The sequence below is a fragment of the Thunnus thynnus genome, chromosome 13 (genome assembly GCF_963924715.1).
Source record: "Thunnus thynnus chromosome 13, fThuThy2.1, whole genome shotgun sequence".
NCBI lineage: Eukaryota > Metazoa > Chordata > Actinopteri > Scombriformes > Scombridae > Thunnus > Thunnus thynnus.
Window position 1 is genome coordinate 13475358 of NC_089529.1, and position 16471 is coordinate 13491828.

General features: G+C 39.3%; 2 protein-coding genes across 5 annotated transcripts; both read right to left on the bottom strand.

Annotated features, from left to right (window-relative positions):
- Positions 1-359: 359 nt before the first annotated feature.
- Positions 360-8376, bottom strand: cct8 (chaperonin containing TCP1, subunit 8 (theta)). 3 transcript variants are annotated; one of them, XM_067608117.1, is made up of 16 exons: positions 8206-8376; positions 7600-7690; positions 7405-7484; positions 7163-7312; positions 6704-6884; positions 6484-6545; positions 6255-6392; positions 5899-6077; positions 5658-5724; positions 4059-4146; positions 3838-3953; positions 3616-3687; positions 3323-3487; positions 2670-2789; positions 1724-1851; positions 360-666 (listed from the first exon to the last, which is right to left on the bottom strand). In XM_067608117.1, exons 1-15 carry the CDS (start codon positions 8263-8265, stop codon positions 1744-1746), a joined length of 1677 nt encoding a protein of 558 aa, XP_067464218.1. In that variant the 5' UTR covers positions 8266-8376; the 3' UTR covers positions 360-666; positions 1724-1743. The 3 variants fall into 3 exon arrangements, with proteins under 3 accessions (XP_067464218.1, XP_067464217.1, XP_067464219.1); XM_067608116.1 differs by having other exon boundaries at positions 1720-1851; XM_067608118.1 differs by lacking the exon at positions 1724-1851.
- A 1910-nt stretch (positions 8377-10286) lies between these two features.
- LOC137195613 (protein PIMREG-like) lies at positions 10287-15594 on the bottom strand. Of its 2 annotated transcripts, XM_067608121.1 has the most exons (6): positions 15381-15594; positions 13535-13858; positions 13072-13379; positions 12768-12863; positions 12041-12079; positions 11255-11393 (listed from the first exon to the last, which is right to left on the bottom strand). In XM_067608121.1, the coding sequence occupies exons 2-5, from the start codon at positions 13841-13843 to the stop codon at positions 12049-12051; spliced, it is 744 nt and encodes a 247-aa protein (XP_067464222.1). In that variant the 5' UTR covers positions 13844-13858; positions 15381-15594; the 3' UTR covers positions 11255-11393; positions 12041-12048. The 2 variants fall into 2 exon arrangements, with proteins under 2 accessions (XP_067464221.1, XP_067464222.1); XM_067608120.1 differs by lacking the exon at positions 12041-12079 and having other exon boundaries at positions 10287-11393.
- Between the last annotated feature and the right edge of the window lie 877 nt (positions 15595-16471).

The window sequence follows — 16471 nt, forward strand, 5'->3', positions numbered from 1 at the left end:
CCTAGTGCCTCAACATGTCAGAGTAAACCCACAGGGCAACATTAAAGGTAAATACACGCATGTTAGTACCATGAATAGGGAGCTACTAGCATAGTATTGATTGGTGAGCTCTCTGCTGGAGATGGGAGTGAAAGTGCAACTAGGAGGGAGACAGGAGGTGGCATGGAAAATGTACAGTACAACTGGGCCACAATGACACTGACACAATCCTAACTTGACTTATTTTTCCTGACTAAACAATCGATTTAACTGAAGCTCCCCATGCTGCCACTAAAAGAACCAAAATAACCAAAACAACATAGACGTGAATGCAAAATGGCTGAGTGACACAAGAAAGTAAAAACAACATCCAAACCAAGTCGTGACAGCGCAAGTGCCTTTTATTTGGGACTAAGAACATAAAAAGCAAACAGTGCCATCCATACATTTTCCTTTCACATATTCTTTGTACTTTGTTCACCAATGTATGGTTATTTCTAACAACATAAACCAAACTGTTGAGCTTTAAATAAACAAGTAGAAAAAAGGGTTTGTGTGTGAATCCGTGTGGGAGCGTTCAGGGTTAAAAGGATCATCAACTGGACGGTATCATGATCAGTCATCCTCGTCCCAGTCCTTCTTGCCCTGGGGAGCTTTCGGTCCCCCTGCTGGTTTGGCCATGATGATCTGAAAGGAGACAATAAAGCAGGCAAGTCAGTCTTTTCTGGCTGGAAATCAAGCGTGCAGAGATCCACACAGCAGGCTGTGGGCTCTGAGGGAAGGCCAGATGTTATCAAAACATACCTGTTAGACAGCCGTTAGCATGGCAACAATCTCAAATAAACATGAATTTGCTTCATGAACGTCTCAGTTTAATGGCTTTAAGGATTTTTGTCCTTTTTTGCTATTAGTTTGAAATGTTTGTAAAAAAAAAAGAGGGGAATCCCTTAAGATAAAGGAGGCCATTTATGGTGATAAAGTATTCATGAACACATATGGGATGTGTGCTCAGAGAGAAAATGTGCTATAAATACATTTTATATAGCACAGACGGGAGATTAAATGTCCTTCCAATTGGTTTTAGTGCCAGAATTAAGCATAAAATGTATTCAAATTAAGATATAGAAGAAAAAGAATACATTTCCTCTCCAAAAATGGGAACAACTACAGGATCTGTGATGTAATCAGAGCAGCTTGACAGTCCCTTGGTAAAATAAGAAGGGGACAGGTTTGGTTGTGAGATGAAACACAATCTCCACTAGAAATAGTGTCATCTGGGATTTTCTTTAAGATCATGCAAATAACCTCTGCACTTTGTTTCATAGTGACTGGAGTACAGCTTGGCAGTAAAATGCCCTTAATTTGCAGTTATTTTATTACAATATGTTACATGCAATAGTTGTAATTCTGCACTTGCCGGAGGATGTCCGCTGCAAAGAAAAGAGTTCATGAGTGCATGCAGCATGCTATCACACCATATCCATTTTGTGCAAGTTTTAGACTTGAAGTGATTTAGTCTGCTGTTGGTGGCACTCCTGCTATTATTAAAAAAAAAAACACACCCGTGACGAGACTGAATCTCTTTTGTAGCTGAACAAAACTGTGTATCACACCAGTGTTAGTAGTGACAGGCAAAACGGCAAACATTTCACAAATTCAGTGTCCCGTGAGCGAGCGAGTAAATCTGTGCAGTTCAGGTTTTCCCGAGTCAAAAGCACACACACACATTCCAGGACCTACTGACTGAGGGTGTGTGTGCGCCCTCTAATGGTGAGTATCAAAATGATCAGGCTCCTCGTCCCAACTGTCTTTGTCCCAATGGCCTCTCTGCTTGGGAGTTTTGGGTCCCCCTGCAGCCTTAGCCATGATGATCTGGATCGCACATATATACACACACTAACGTTAACTATCTGGAGGCTATGAATTCACATACCCCCCCATTAAACACTTCACCTGCTGAATTTAAGAAGAAAATGAGCTATTCATGAAATCATAAACAAGTAAAAAACACAACAGAATATAAAATATTTATATGGCTCAAGAGCTCTAGGATGCTTCATTAAGAACTAAAAAATAAGTCAGACTCTACATATGCTTGAATCTAAAGACAGTTTGCATGTTGCATCTGTATCTGCTCCACACCACAGATACAGATGGAGTATGACATGTTTATGGCTTTGGTTGGCAGTTATGATTATAAATGCTGAAGGTAAATAAAAATCCTCACAATATTAGATAATATTAGATTAAATTAGAGCTGCAAGAACCAATTATTTACATTAAAAAATTAATATGTGGATTATTTTCTCAATTTATCCAATTTTTTTGTCTGTAAAATGTCTGAGCAGATGTATCCTAATTGCTTGTTTTCCTCTACCAACAGTCCACAACCCAAACAGAACCAGTTTAGTATCATATATGACAGAGATGAGCAACAAATCTTCACATCTGAAAAGCTGGAACCAGAGAACGTTGACATTTTTGCTTGAAAGATGACAAAAGATTCATAAATTATCAAAATAGTTGTCGATTAATTTCCTGTCAATTGACTAGTTGTTGCAGCTCTGGATTAAATTATTCATTTTGACAATAGGGGGGAAAAAAGAGAGTGTAATACTGCTGGTCATTGCTAACAGACTGCTTTTGATTATTTTCAGAGCCTTGCATGTCTTGAGTGTTTGGATACACACCTGGTCCACTCTCAGTACTGTGATGGCAGCGTTGGTGGCCAGTTTGATGCCCCAGTATTTGACCATGTAAGGATCCAGAATGCCTGCCTCGAGCATGTCCTTCACAGCGGGACCCTCTCCCTAAAGACAACATCACATCAACACCATCAGATCCAAACACACACACAGTCCTTTGATGCAATACAACACATCTTAAAATAAATGATTGGGTTGCTCTGTATTCAGGAAAACAGAGGTATGAAAAAAAAAAAGAAGGTTTTCTTTACGTGTGCCTGTATTTTTTCCAACCAATGGTTACCAACAGCTATAAGCTAAATGTGCCTGGCGAAGCACAAACAGGCTACATTTCTAGATGTTTAACAGCCATTTTGGACAACACACAGACTAGTTTTATGGCAAAGATTGACATGATTAATACTGTCTTTTCTAATGGAAAAGTCATAGCAATTCTCCAAAGGGCAAAAACAGAAGAACAAAGAAAGATATGGTATCAAAATGTAAGATGAACAACACAGACTTTTCTCTTTCAAGCATTTTCTTTTAAGCGGACTGAAATTCATGTTGAGTTAATAACAGGAATAGTATGAACTCTTAAATAAAATTATACTTAAATCATACATACATACATACATACATCATGAGCACATACACACCTCAATGTCGAATCCCATGTTTTTGTTTCCCTCATGATGTGCAGCGTACATTTTAGAGATGAGCTCGCTCCCCTTCACACCAGAGTTCTCAGCCAGGGCACGTGGCAACGCCTCGAAGGCTTCGGCAAACTTTTTAATGGCATACTGATCCAAACCTGGACAGGTCTACAGAGAGGAAAAGAGGAGGTCGTGTCAATTTATCAGCCGGTGACGTAGTAAAAGAGTAGAGAACAGGAAGAGAGGCATTAGTCTGAACCCGGTCCGCTTCAGCTAATGCACTCAAATCTGCGTACCTCTCCGTATGAGGTGATCTGTTTGGCCAGCTCAATTTCAGTGGCTCCTGCTCCAGGTACCAGACGCTTGTCCTGGAGAAGGTGAATGAGACACAAACCCTTACTATGAATCTATTATGAATAATGCAGATTATATTTTATCTAAATTATCTTTAATTTATATTTCTAGCCAAGTTTATCTGAATTATAGAAACCTTACAGTGGTTCAATGTTTCGACTTACCCTGACCAGGACCTTAAAGGTGTTGACTCCATCATCTACAGCCCTCTCAATGTCATCCATCAGATTGTCAGTGGAGCCTCTGATCACCACTGTTGAGATGGCACCCTCCTCTTTCTCTGTTTAAACAGTCAAAAAAATATTTGAATCCTCGAACTCATACGGCCCAAAAGATCTGCTTTAAAATGAAGACTCACAAAAGTGGAGCAAAGACAGTGATTTACCGTGTTTGAAGACGACCACTTGAGTGTCTCCCACCTCTGTCAGGTAGACGCTGCTGCAGTGACCCATCTCCTCAGGGGTTGGAGCCATCTAAGAAAGCAGAAAAACATTTTTTTTATACGTAAAAAAAGACAAAAGGAATTATTCAAATAAGTTTTGTTTTTATTTTAACAATAAAAATGATTAACAAAAGCAAACAAAGATAAAGTTCCCTATTGGGATTAATAAAGTGCAAACCTAACTTTCCCCAACTTTACTTTTTTTAAAATAAATAAAAAGGTGCCTCTTGGGTATCTCTGAAGAAAAAACACTTTTGTAAACCAAATTAAACATGTTATTTGCATGCTAAATAACAAAAAAAAAAAAAAAAAAATCACACGAGGTGCTCGTAATGTAATCTTGTAGCATGTTGCGAGGTTCCAGGAGCTCTATGCATCTCTCAACCCCTAGGTGATTATTTCGCTGGTGTGGTCACTAGGGAAGTGGAGGCAGACACTGCAGAGTCTAATTGTCAGTAATAAAATGTGCCATCAAACTCATATAGGGCTGCATTGTTCGAGTGGACCATAAGTCTGTCGTGCGGAGTGTAACTTTTCAATTCAATTTTATTTATATAGCTCCAAATCACAACAGAAGTTATCTCAGGGCACTTTTCACATAGAGCAGGTCTAGACCGTACTCTTTATTTTACAGAGACCCCAACATCCCCCATGAGCAAGCACTTGGTGACAGCGGCAAAGAAAGAGCAGCCAGCAGCCGGCAGGAGAGACGCTCTGCGGTGCGTTTGGATTGACTGACTGAACTAACACCAGGACGCACGCTTTTTATTTCTGTGGCGTTTTCACATCACAAACTATGAACAACAGCAGGGGGGAGTAAACAAATAATTATAAGAGTTAGAATTAGAATTTCAAAAAAAGTTCTCTTTCAAAATCAACCATCCTAAGATATGAGTGGAAAGTATTGTTCTTGCAACTGCATTTATAACCTTTTTTTTCCTCAAACATAGCTTAACCATGTCATGTGATGCTACTTCAGTTCACTTTACCAGCAAATATTACTGGGACCACTACAGAAAACTGCAGATGAGCATTTAATATCCAGGAATTCACACTCTAGATGCTATAACTGACTATCTCTGTAACAAATTGGCCACAAATTCACACATTGACCATACACGGTCCTGCCATATACAAGGTTTTAACTTAGTCTTGTTTTGGTTGCCACAGACTTTAGACAAACTTCACAGTGGACAACGGTTTACTCGAGGTTAGATGCTGCAAAACTCAACCATTTCCAGACGACTGAGGGGACGGCGCCTTTTTTGGGAACAAACTCCTCACTTTTATTAGCACATGCTGGCATATTGATATCTTTGCCTTGTCTAAAGAGAAGTTTTGGGGGGGGGGGTTTACTATGAATTATGGGAGCTCATGGAAGTGGTGGCGGTTCCGTACCGTAATTACCTAAGTTAAGGTGGTTTTCATTTTTAAACATCATCCTAAACCATAAATTGGAATTAATTGATAAAAATCAATTTATTGCTCAGCTCTAGTCCATTGTTCAAATGCGTAATCTGTACCAAACATGTCGACACTCACCACTCTGGGCAGCGCTACAGCTCCCACAGTCTTGCATAACCTCCTGAGGTCCCATTTGGAGTTAAGCCTGATGGAAGGAAAAACAAAATGATTTAGGGCTGGGAAGTGTATTGTAATTACAGGTTTACTACCATGAAGACTTTGCAGTATTGCAAATGAATGAACTTGAATTATAGTGTCCTCAATGATATAGATCCCTTTAAAATGAACACCTGATTATCAGAGCTCATTTCGGTCTTACCTCACCACCATGAGCTTGTACTTGTTGGCGTAGTGCAGTGCCATGTCAGCCACTTTCCCTCCAGTTACCACCACGTTGGCCCCAGCCTCCTTGATGGCCTTCACCTGAGCCTCCATCATACCCTCCTCTCCCATGCTGAAGTCCATGAGCTCCTTTGCGTTATTTATCAGCACTGTGCCCTACAAGAGAGAAGGACATTGTTAGCACCACAAAACACACTGTCCCAAAATCATATTTTCTTCTCTGTCTAAATTCGGAGAGAAATCTGTACTTTGTGGTATCACATTTATATTTACATAATATTTTGCACTTAACTAGTATCTCCTCTCTTTAGCGGAGAGTGATGCATGCATTACCTTGGTCTCTGTGACCATGCTGTCAAAGGGGCAGGAGAAGACGGCAATCTTGGCTTCTTTAACTGATGTGATGTCTCCTTCTGCCTCCTTTTTAAAGACCATGCCATGTAGCATGGAGGATGCCGTCACCCCACAACCCTGAAATCACCACAAACATTAACTGAGATGGAAAAAAAAAAACCCACACACATATGAAGACAAAATCAATTTGATGGATGAGGCTTCTTACCAAAATCTTGCACACTCTGACGTTATCAACATTGAAATTGTTGGATTCTGGGAAGATAGACACTGTAGCACCAACCAGGAAAAAAAAGAAAGTCAAAGAAGAACAAAATTAAAACTTCCATCACATTAATCATCTTTGAAATAAAATCTCATGAATAGTTTTGAGTTTTAAACAGGTGACAGTCCAAGTTTGGCTCATGTAGTATGGATTGCTGACTCACCACAGGCCTGTGCGATGAGGTTGGAGAGGAAGTCTTCGTTGCCGTACTGTTTACTCATGACAGCTGTACGGATGAAAGATGTGGCCTCGTTTACATCATGCAGGTTCTTAGCTGAGGAGCATACGCAGTCTGGCAGGATCTCCAGAGCCTTCTTACATGCCTTCTCATAGCCTTCAATCACCTGTGGAAAAGAGGGAAGGCGACATTGAGCAAATGCAGCAGTTCATTTATTCAGAATGCAAAAAATGTATGTTTTGGCTGACTGCTGGTAGTGGCCAGTATCAGCTCTGAACAGCATTACTGTATCAGGCTGCCAGGTATTTAGTGCAGAAGAAAGTTATTACTCAACGTACAAACAAGAAAATGAACCGCGTTCTCTTTAGCAAAGCAAACAACCGCTTCATCGATCTACACGCCACACTGTGCATCTTGATATTCAGTGACTACTAGTTTGTTTACCTCTGACACAGACAGGCCCATCCTCAGCAGCTCTTCTGCCAGCTCCAGCAGAGCTCCAGCGAACACCAGGACAAAGTTTGTACCATCTCCCACCTCCTGCTCTTGCATGTGGGATGCCATGACGATCATTTTGGCCGCTGGATGCTGCACCTGTAAAACAAATGACGTTCAGAGAATAATTAAATTCCTTATTAATTGTGCCACCAAAAAAAGGCAGTATGTTGTATGTTAGGTTTCCTCACCTCCAGCTCTCTGAGAATCGTTGCAGCATCATTGGTGACAAACAGCTTCTCCAAGTGGTTGATGACCATTTTGTTCATACCTGAAATGTGACAATGTAACGGCTTAGCCAACGTTTAATGTCAGGTGGCTTCATTTTCCTTTGATTTTGATATATAAAAAGCCCTTAAATCATACTGTTGAAGGAGTGCGCTTACCATTTGGCCCATAGGCGGTGCGTGTGGTCTGAGAAAGCTCCTTGCAGGCTCTGATGTTACGAAACACTGCCTCCTCAAGCCCTGAATAGTGCTGCATCAGACAACAACATCATAACGCATTACTTTTTGTTAGTATCCATATCTGATAAACACAGTTATTGGTAATCTGACTAATAAAAAGCAACTTAAATCACGTGATTTTACTGGATTTATCCGTATAAGGCAATTATTTCCAATGACAGCGACAACAATGTAAATGTAAAATGCGTTTGAGGATGTCTGCTTAACTAAAGGAGGATGCATCAGCATCTCTGAGACGCCAAGCACCAAAGCCTCAGCTCTGACTGTCAGCTAAGCGCTACCTGGGTGTGACTGCTGTCTGACAGTCATTTAGGAACACTGTATACATATACAGCTTCCTTAAGTGTTGGAGGAGACAGAGAAAAGATGTAGAAACCAGCCGTTCGGGTGCAGCAGCGACCCGCGGCCTGGCTGCCTTCTAGAAGTCTCCACATGACTGTGTATGAATGTGCTAACGCGAGCTAGCACGCTAACTCACCACCATAAACTCAAAGCAAGTACTCCAGCACGTGGATTTAAACTCACCTTGGCACCATCCTTCAACATTTGGGCAAAGCCCGGAGCTTTGGGAACGTGGAGAGCCATTTAGAGCGTTTATCAGCCCCGGTATCCTAGAGAAGGTAGCCGCGGCGTGGATTCAGCTCTGGGTACAAAGCCGGAGAGACAGGGGAGGAGCGCTAACAGCAAGGCGTGGGGCCGACGACGAGACGCGACGAGGGACAAACCGAGCGCTTCCTCTTTCGCTTGTTGTGAGCATGACGTACCACATGGGGGAAGTATTGCCTTTATTGGTCATACCCACAGACATGTCAACAGCACAGTTAAAGGACGGGTTCACACTTTTTCATGTCTGTCTTAAAACAACAGTCAGGTGGTGCCCAAATGAACATTTAAACAAGTTTTTCTGGCTATAATCATTCCTCCTGTTCATACTGACCATTATAAGATCCCTTCATAATGCACAAATTGTAAGTGATGTGGGACAAATCCACAAGCCTTCTTCTGTGCAAAAATGTGTTTAAAAGTTTATCTGAAGCTAATATGAAGCTTCAGTCGCCTTAAATTAGTCAAATCAATATCAATATCTATCAACATTAGTCTTTTTAGTGCCAAAGTTCCTTTTTTTCCACTGCAGCTCAACAGGGAAACACTGTCCAAGGAAACACAAAGATGGAATTTGGTGCTAAAAAGACTGTAAATGTGGCAGATATGCACTTGATGTGAGTAACTCAGACTGCTGAAGCCTTAATAAGCTTCAGATAAACTTTTAAATACATTTTTGTTCAAAATGACTGTGTGGACACACTGTTGGTTTTGTCCTCCATCACTTACATTGAAAGTACATTTGAAGGGGATCTTTTAATAGCCAGTATGAACATGAGGAATGATTACAGTGAGGAAAACCTCTTTCAGTGTTCATATGGACACCTGACTGTTGTTTTAAGACAGACTTGAAAAATTGTGACCCTATGCTTTAAGACTTCTATAGATATAAACAATAGTACAGGAAGTATCCAGATTCTGAAGTTACACGTCAAAGTTATAAGTAAAATTCTTGTATTCAAAACAAGTAAAAGTAGCCTATATATGTATTATGTACAAAATACTGTAAGTAGGATCAAAAGTAAAAGTACTCATTACACATTATTGTTTTTAGAACTGCCACGATTAGTCTATTAATCCATTAGTCAATTGACAGAAATCACCAAATATTTGGATAATCGATTAATCGTTTTGAGTATTTTTTTTTAAAGCCCAAATGTTCCACCTTCTAAAATGTGAATATTTTCTGTCTTCTATAGTTCTCCATAATTGTAAACTGAATTTTCTGACATAGTATAGACCAAACAACAAATCAATTAATTGAGAAAACAATAAACAGATGAACAATGAAATAGATCAATAATGAAAGTAATCATTAGTTGCAGCTGAAGTTATTTTATATTACTGGATTATTATTTTTGATGCATTAAAATGTAAGCAAAATTTTAATATTGTGGCTTGTCACTATGAAGCTTTTTTCTTACAGCTATTATTTCACATACAGATAAAATTCTTTCAGTCGATCAGTTTAATGTTTATGTGGAGCCAAAGGATGTGTTGTAAATATATTGACTGACTTTCAATCAGTAATGGAAAAACATGGGAATAGTAGTAACATGCAGACAAAGTAGAAAAAAGCAGAGCCTTCATAAGCCCATCCTAATCAATTAGTTTCCCCATCTATGTTCCTCTATTTGTATGAATCTATGAAATATTGCAAAGGTGTAACATGTAAGTTGTCTTTTAATTTCAAACTGTATAGTAATTAATTTGGCATTAGGGCTTGCCAAAATGGGAGAGTTTGCTTTTAAATCAATTCTCCAAAAGTGAAGAATTAATTCATCAAGCCACATTTTAATGGTTGGGTCATTATTGAGAATGAGTTTCTGAACTGTTGTGATTTTCACCACTTTTCCCAGAGGTGCCAAAGACCTGGTTATAGAACAAAAACAATGTTCTTTATTTTAATTTGCATCAACAATATCCAGAGAGGCACAAGCTTTTTTGAGTTAAAAACAGCCAAAATTACCAAAAATAATAATAAAAAAGACAAGACTTTGGGGTTGTTGAAGCTTATAGGTTTTATTGTATGGATTACTATTTTTCACATTTAGACACAATATCTCCCTTCTTCTCATTACTGCAGAAAAAAAGAGGTTACAAATACATGGCAATGGCAGAGAGGAGAGTGTTTCGCTTCATTTGACGCTGTTTGCTAGACAGTCACTACACTAATAACCTGCTTGATATGGCTTTATAACGTCATCATCGACGTCGTCATCAGGTAATGAGCCATTACATCTTCCCCATCACATTATCAAATGATTTATATGTACAGTATAGATGCATGAATCATCCACAGGCCATTACAAGTGCCCACCTCTGTCTCAAGGAAAGATATGAAGAAATACATTCTAATAACCCATTCAAATACTGCCTAAGCTACTGTATATAAAAAGTCCCCTTTCATAGAAAATACACTTTATAATTTGGCATAATCAAATGATATTTTTTTTAAAAAAGGTAACAAATGTTAGTAACATTATTGCATACATATAAAGTAGAGGGGGGTGCATCTCCCTTTGTCTGTAAATTTAGTGTTAGTTCTGCAGATACACTTTTGGTCTTGTGCAGCATTTACTTCAAAGTTAATTTTAGAAACTAGATTAAGTTTCTATACAGAAAGTGAGAATACAAACTACAATATTAGTATTTTGAAAATGTAACTAAGACATTTGGTTGTAGCAGCTATAATAGGTACATACATCACAATAGAAATATCCCTTTGGTGGCTACAATGAGGATATTTTACCCACAACTAGCTAACCTGAGATGTGTAAACAAAAAAAAATTTACTTGGACGCTGCATAATACACAAGACGAGTTGCCATGTAACAGTCTCTTGGTATCATGACAATACTAAATGTAACAGTGACACCTCAGTAATGCTAAATATGAAACATGGCTGCAAAGGTCCTTTGTTTTACACACACACTCGCATGCATGTAGCTCAGTTGGGTTTGCGGATAGTGTTTACAGCTGTGTGGGCCCAACCTCCCAGTGTGTCTGAGACGTGCGCGGCTCGACGTGACAGGTTTGAGCAGCTGAGTTTACCGCTGGGGTCCAGCTTTCTCATCATCGCTCCTCCCAAATGTTCCCTTGTACCGGTTCTGTAGAGAGAGAACAACAATTAATGCAAAAAGCATAAACAGGAAGAGAAAGAGATGTGGAAGCTGAGGGACAACAGGGATCATTGACTACAGTTTAAGACTTGAAGACAGTGCCAGTGAGAAACTCTTTAAATTGTCTGGTCTCTCCTTTTTTTTGTTTTTGGTTGTTAGTATAAATGTAAAGGATTTTAATTTGCATTTGTTGGTTTTGGAAAATGTGCTATATTATTATTATTTTTAAAAATGACAAAATGAAAGCAACTGTTGACCTAACAGGAGATAATGTTTCTCAAAAAAAGCTTTTCCGAGACTTCCAGACACCCTGGCAAGTGTGACAAAGTATGCAAAAATTGATAAGGTGACAAAGAAAAAGCCGATATGTGAGGCAGAGGGGTGATAAAGAAAGAAGGAAGAGAGACAGTATCAGACTGAAAGAAGAAGACAGTTATTCATCAAGAGCAACTCTTCGCTGCAAGAAGTCAGAGACTTTCAGTGTCATACACAAGGCAGTACATGCATTACCATTCAGAAATCAGGCCAGCTCTGCCATGCATGTTCATGTCACAAAATGAGTTACACTTGGAGCGTACGTTTCCACAATTCATCTGGTTTTAGTAGGATTATTTTTTTTACAGATTTGAATTTACCTTCTTCCCTACTCCACAATTAAGGAATAGTTGAACTGCCTGTTGTAGGAAGGAAAACAAACCATGTTTAAATTCCTGAAGGACAAGCTCTATAAACAGTAAGTACAGCAGTTGGTTGCGTGTTATACGCACAGATAACAAACTAGGACACCGTCTGCCTTTCACAGTGCATCCAGTCCGTTATGGGCTGGGTCAGACTGTGATTCAACATTTTGAATGTCAATACAGGAAGTGATGCAAAGACATTCCCAGCTCTCTCAAGCACATTTTTGTCATTTCATCTGGCTCAAATCCCCCCACCCATACTCTCTCCCCCTGCTGTCTTCCCCCTCAATCCCTCCTCATCCGAATACCAGAGACACAGACCCAATTTTAAACCGAGGCGGGAAGAATGTGTCTGGGGGGAGGGGAAGGAAGTCTGGGGACCCACAAGCCTCAGTTTTCAGGCTGGGATTCTTTGGGTGGGAGGGTGAGGAGACAGAGGGCGGTCATGCGACTCTATGCAGAAGTTGTTTGAAAAAAAGGAAATACACAGTTTCATTCATACACAGCACACACATGCTTTCATTCACACATACATATTTACCTTACTTTTAACCCACCATTTATTACTCAAAACACACAAAATGCAGTGCTTTTGATTAAAAGTAACATTAAGAATAGATATTTTATTATTTATCACACACCAAGTGCTCAAAAAAATTCACTCAAAACGAAGATGCTTTACCTGTTGTCTCTGCCAATGATGCCATCCAAGGCCCTGGACAGATGTTTAAGCCTCTTGAGTCCACTTGAAACTGACTCCAGATCTTGGTCAAACTTCCTGTTACAGCAGAGAAGGAAACACTCAACTCAAACAGCTAATAAAGAATATAAAACTAAAAGGACATCTGGACCAACTAACCCAGGCACAGATACAGTACCAGTCAAAAGTTTGGACACACATTCTCATTTAAGGAAATGGGAAGCCTTATCGTGTTTGAATGCAACTGTGTAGCTGGTTATGAAGCTCTAAATAATTCAAGACTCACAGCCTCTGGTTCTGTGTGTTGGGGGACGCAAAGGGACTTCGTAATGCAGCCATGCGGACCAGCTGCCTCCTGCCACCTCCTGTTTTCACTCCGCGAACACCAGCCTCAGGAGTCCTTCTCCCTCTAGAGCCTGGGGTACGCCTGGGTGTGGCAGCTGCTTTGGGGGTGCGTCTAGGTGTTGCATTTCGGCCAGGCGTGCATCTCGGTGTGCGAGAAGTTGATGCACCAGCTTCTTCCCCGTCACATGTCCGACCCGGGGTCGCAACCAAACACTCCTCACGTGAAAACTCTCTGGTTCTCTGCAACCTCTGGTTGAGAGAGAAAAGGACACAAGGGAAGAGAGAACAAATGAGCATGCTGATTGGTTGATTGTCATACATTTATATGATAAACTCAATTAATAAGGGATGTACAGTATATGTAGGTTTTAGACTGATTGCTAAAATTGTTGATTAATATCTACCTGATACACTCCAGTGATGGAGTTCCGAGCATTGCGGGTAAGTTTGCGGACTGCACTTGGTTTTGGTTGCTCCTTCACGGTCTCCCAAGTCGGATTTTCAGGAAGGGAGTTGGCCTGGACGGAACGGAGAGGGAGACGCTTCCGCAAAGACATTCGCAGAGAGTTGAGTGATGACGAAGAGCGAAGCTTGCGGAAACGATCGGGGGCTTCTGGGGAGCTCTCTGCTTCATCAGACTCATCCAGGACCGTATGTGCCCGCCAGACTCCCACCACAGCTTTACCAACTCCATCCATCACTGAAGACGCCATGCTGACTGAACTGACCTGGACGAGGAGAGTGGAGGGATAACAGAATAAATACAACTGACTATGTATTACAACAGCAATAAATCTTGCTTTTTACAGCAGATTTTAAAGCTAATGTTTCAGGTGCTTTACACAGATTTGAGGAAAATACAAATAGTGCTGAAATAATAGGCTACATGAACTACTCAGTCATAATATATGTTGACTATAACTTATGTTTGTATTAACTTAACTTAATATAACTCGATACAATTATGATGATCTATTAGGCCTAATCGCTTTCATTTATCAAGCATTTATCAAATTTTACAAGTCATTCAACAAGCAAAAATAACTGTTTCCTGCTGTGCAAATATTGGGATTTTTTTTTTTGCTTTTCTCTGTTTTATATGATTGTTAATTGAATATCTTTAGGTGTTGATAAATTCAATATAGGACATAATTCAAATGAAATAAGCAAATTAAATTATTACTCATAACATTCAATGTAATAATGTAACACTAGTACTTCACATTAGGGTTTTATACAGAACAATTTCCACATATTAAGATGAAAAGGTCGAACTCTTCATAGTCTTGTGCTGATCTAAGTGTAACTTACATGCTGTTCATATTCTGACCCTTCACAGTATCCTTTCATAATTAACTTAGTCTCTACAGCAAATTTCTGAACCACAAATCTATTTTTCATTCACAAATACCTCATCACTCATTAATAAATGGGTGATTCACCCTTAATGAAGCTGTCAGGGGGCCAATAGATCGTATTGTGTAGGTTTCATGCTATTTGTTTATGGAGAAAAATACATTCACAATCACACTATATAAAGGTCTGATGTTACTTAAAACAGACATAATGATTTTATTGAATGTAAAGAGAGCAAAAACATTTTTGAATGGTAATTTTTTTTTTTGATAAGTACAGGTCAAAATTAACCCATAACAACCTCTACATACAAAATGTGTATCAGCAGCACAAAGATAAATAAAAGTTGAAATATTTCCATTTTTTTGTATTCTGGGTTACTTTGGAAAAAGTCAAATTTGATCCGAACAGTATGTAAGGCTTAATTTAAGATTATTCACAATAATCGGTTACTGGCCATAACAAAAAAGTGTAAAATGTTGATGAAAAGTGAACAAAAGCCCCAACAATGAAGCAGCAGTTAATCGCGTTGGTGAAAGTATCGTGGCTATTGTTTGATCAGGATTTCTGTCCTTTCTAACAGAAGATGACTCCATCCAAAACACAGCCAGAGGGCCAAACAACAGTGATTTATCATTTTTTACGATCAATGTGGACGTTAATGGACTTCAGTTTCACACTCTTTATGCTGACCCCAACAATGCAACGTCTCCAAGTAACGTTAGTAGCATTAACAATGAAAGGCCTGTGATTATCATTCAGTAACAACAAAGACATCTGGCTAAACGTTAACTACCAGCTAGTTAGCTAGATAAAGTTAATAGTTCACGTTAAATATCTGATAAAAGAAAGATGAGACTAGCTATGCGACCGTCTAATGTAAAGCTCGCTTACCTTAAAAGTATCAATTGTGTGTGAATCGAGTATCTTCTCTTTTTCAGCTGCCTGTTGCTGTTGCTTCTTTTCACCAACCGCTGTTTGAATTTGGCGGTGGACCGCAGCCACAGCGTCACCACGCCCTTCACGCAAAGCCCCCTTGAGTGACGTAATCACGCTGCCCCCGCCCGGCGGTCAATTTTTTTTCCCCAGGATGGCGAATTCATGAGAGATGCTTAAATGTACCCGAAAAAATAAAAAAAGACACTGAAAATGTAAATAAGAAATGATAACAAAACCAAGTTAGGGAAGTGTTTTTAAAAATATATACTCAATTAATCCAACAAACCAGCTAAGAGGAAAGCAAACATGACACCTCTGAATCCTGCGGATTTTGCAAGATATGGCAGACATTTTTACCTGTCATAGTAGGAAAAGCACAGGTGTTACTAGTGACATTAACATGGCTGTGTTCAGCTGAAGTGCCCCAGTAAATCATGACTGTGAACCTGCATGCACAATACCAACTGAAGCAGCTACATGGAGTTCAGACATCATTAATTTCATTATTTACACTTGTGCTTTTACTACTGTGACATGAGAGAAAATGTCTTCCATGAAGAAGGCTATTTTATGAAATTTATAGGCCTATGTGTGACTTTTTTTTGGGATTGATTTCAAACATGTTGTGGGTTAAGGTTTATTTAGAGGAGAGAGATGTGTTATACTTTTATGAACAAAGAAGTTATATTGATATCCAGATGATTGTGAATTATATATATATGAGTTTGTCTGGTTTTCCAACCGTACTCCACTCTTGCATCATTGACTTCAATGTAAAATCATTAAAAAGAGAAAGAGACTGCCATGAGTTTGCATCTTACAGCATTTATAGCTGAGTTTATTGAGAGTTTGCCATAATTTCTTCTTTTGGATAATATTCAAATACTGAGGCCTGTCAGTTTCTCACAATCATATTTTTTTCTGTCTCTATCAGTTTACAAAAATATATCATTATCATTGGGATTGAAGTAAAGTGACCAGCAGATGTCGCTACAGAGCTGCAGGTGAAATGCTTTCAAACACCAGTGCTTTGCAAACTTTATCAT

Bases quoted from the DNA above. Each gene is read 5' to 3' on its own strand.
- cct8 (XM_067608117.1), bottom strand. From the start codon at position 8,265: ATGGCTCTCCACGTTCCCAAAGCTCCGGGCTTTGCCCAAATGTTGAAG. The intron at 7,313-7,404 runs GTGAGGAAACCT...TTTGTTTTACAG, and splicing joins CGATTCTCAGAGAGCTGGAG to GTGCAGCATCCAGCGGCCAA. The intron at 6,078-6,254 runs GTAATGCATGCA...TCTCTCTTGTAG, and splicing joins GCATGGTCACAGAGACCAAG to GGCACAGTGCTGATAAATAA.
- LOC137195613 (XM_067608120.1), bottom strand. From the start codon at position 13,843: ATGGCGTCTTCAGTGATGGATGGAGTTGGTAAAGCTGTGGTGGGAGTC. The intron at 12,864-13,071 runs GTGAGTCTTGAA...CTGCTGTAACAG, and splicing joins AACACACAGAACCAGAGGCT to GAAGTTTGACCAAGATCTGG. The intron at 11,394-12,767 runs GTAAAGCATCTT...CTCTCTCTACAG, and splicing joins ATCATTGGCAGAGACAACAG to AACCGGTACAAGGGAACATT.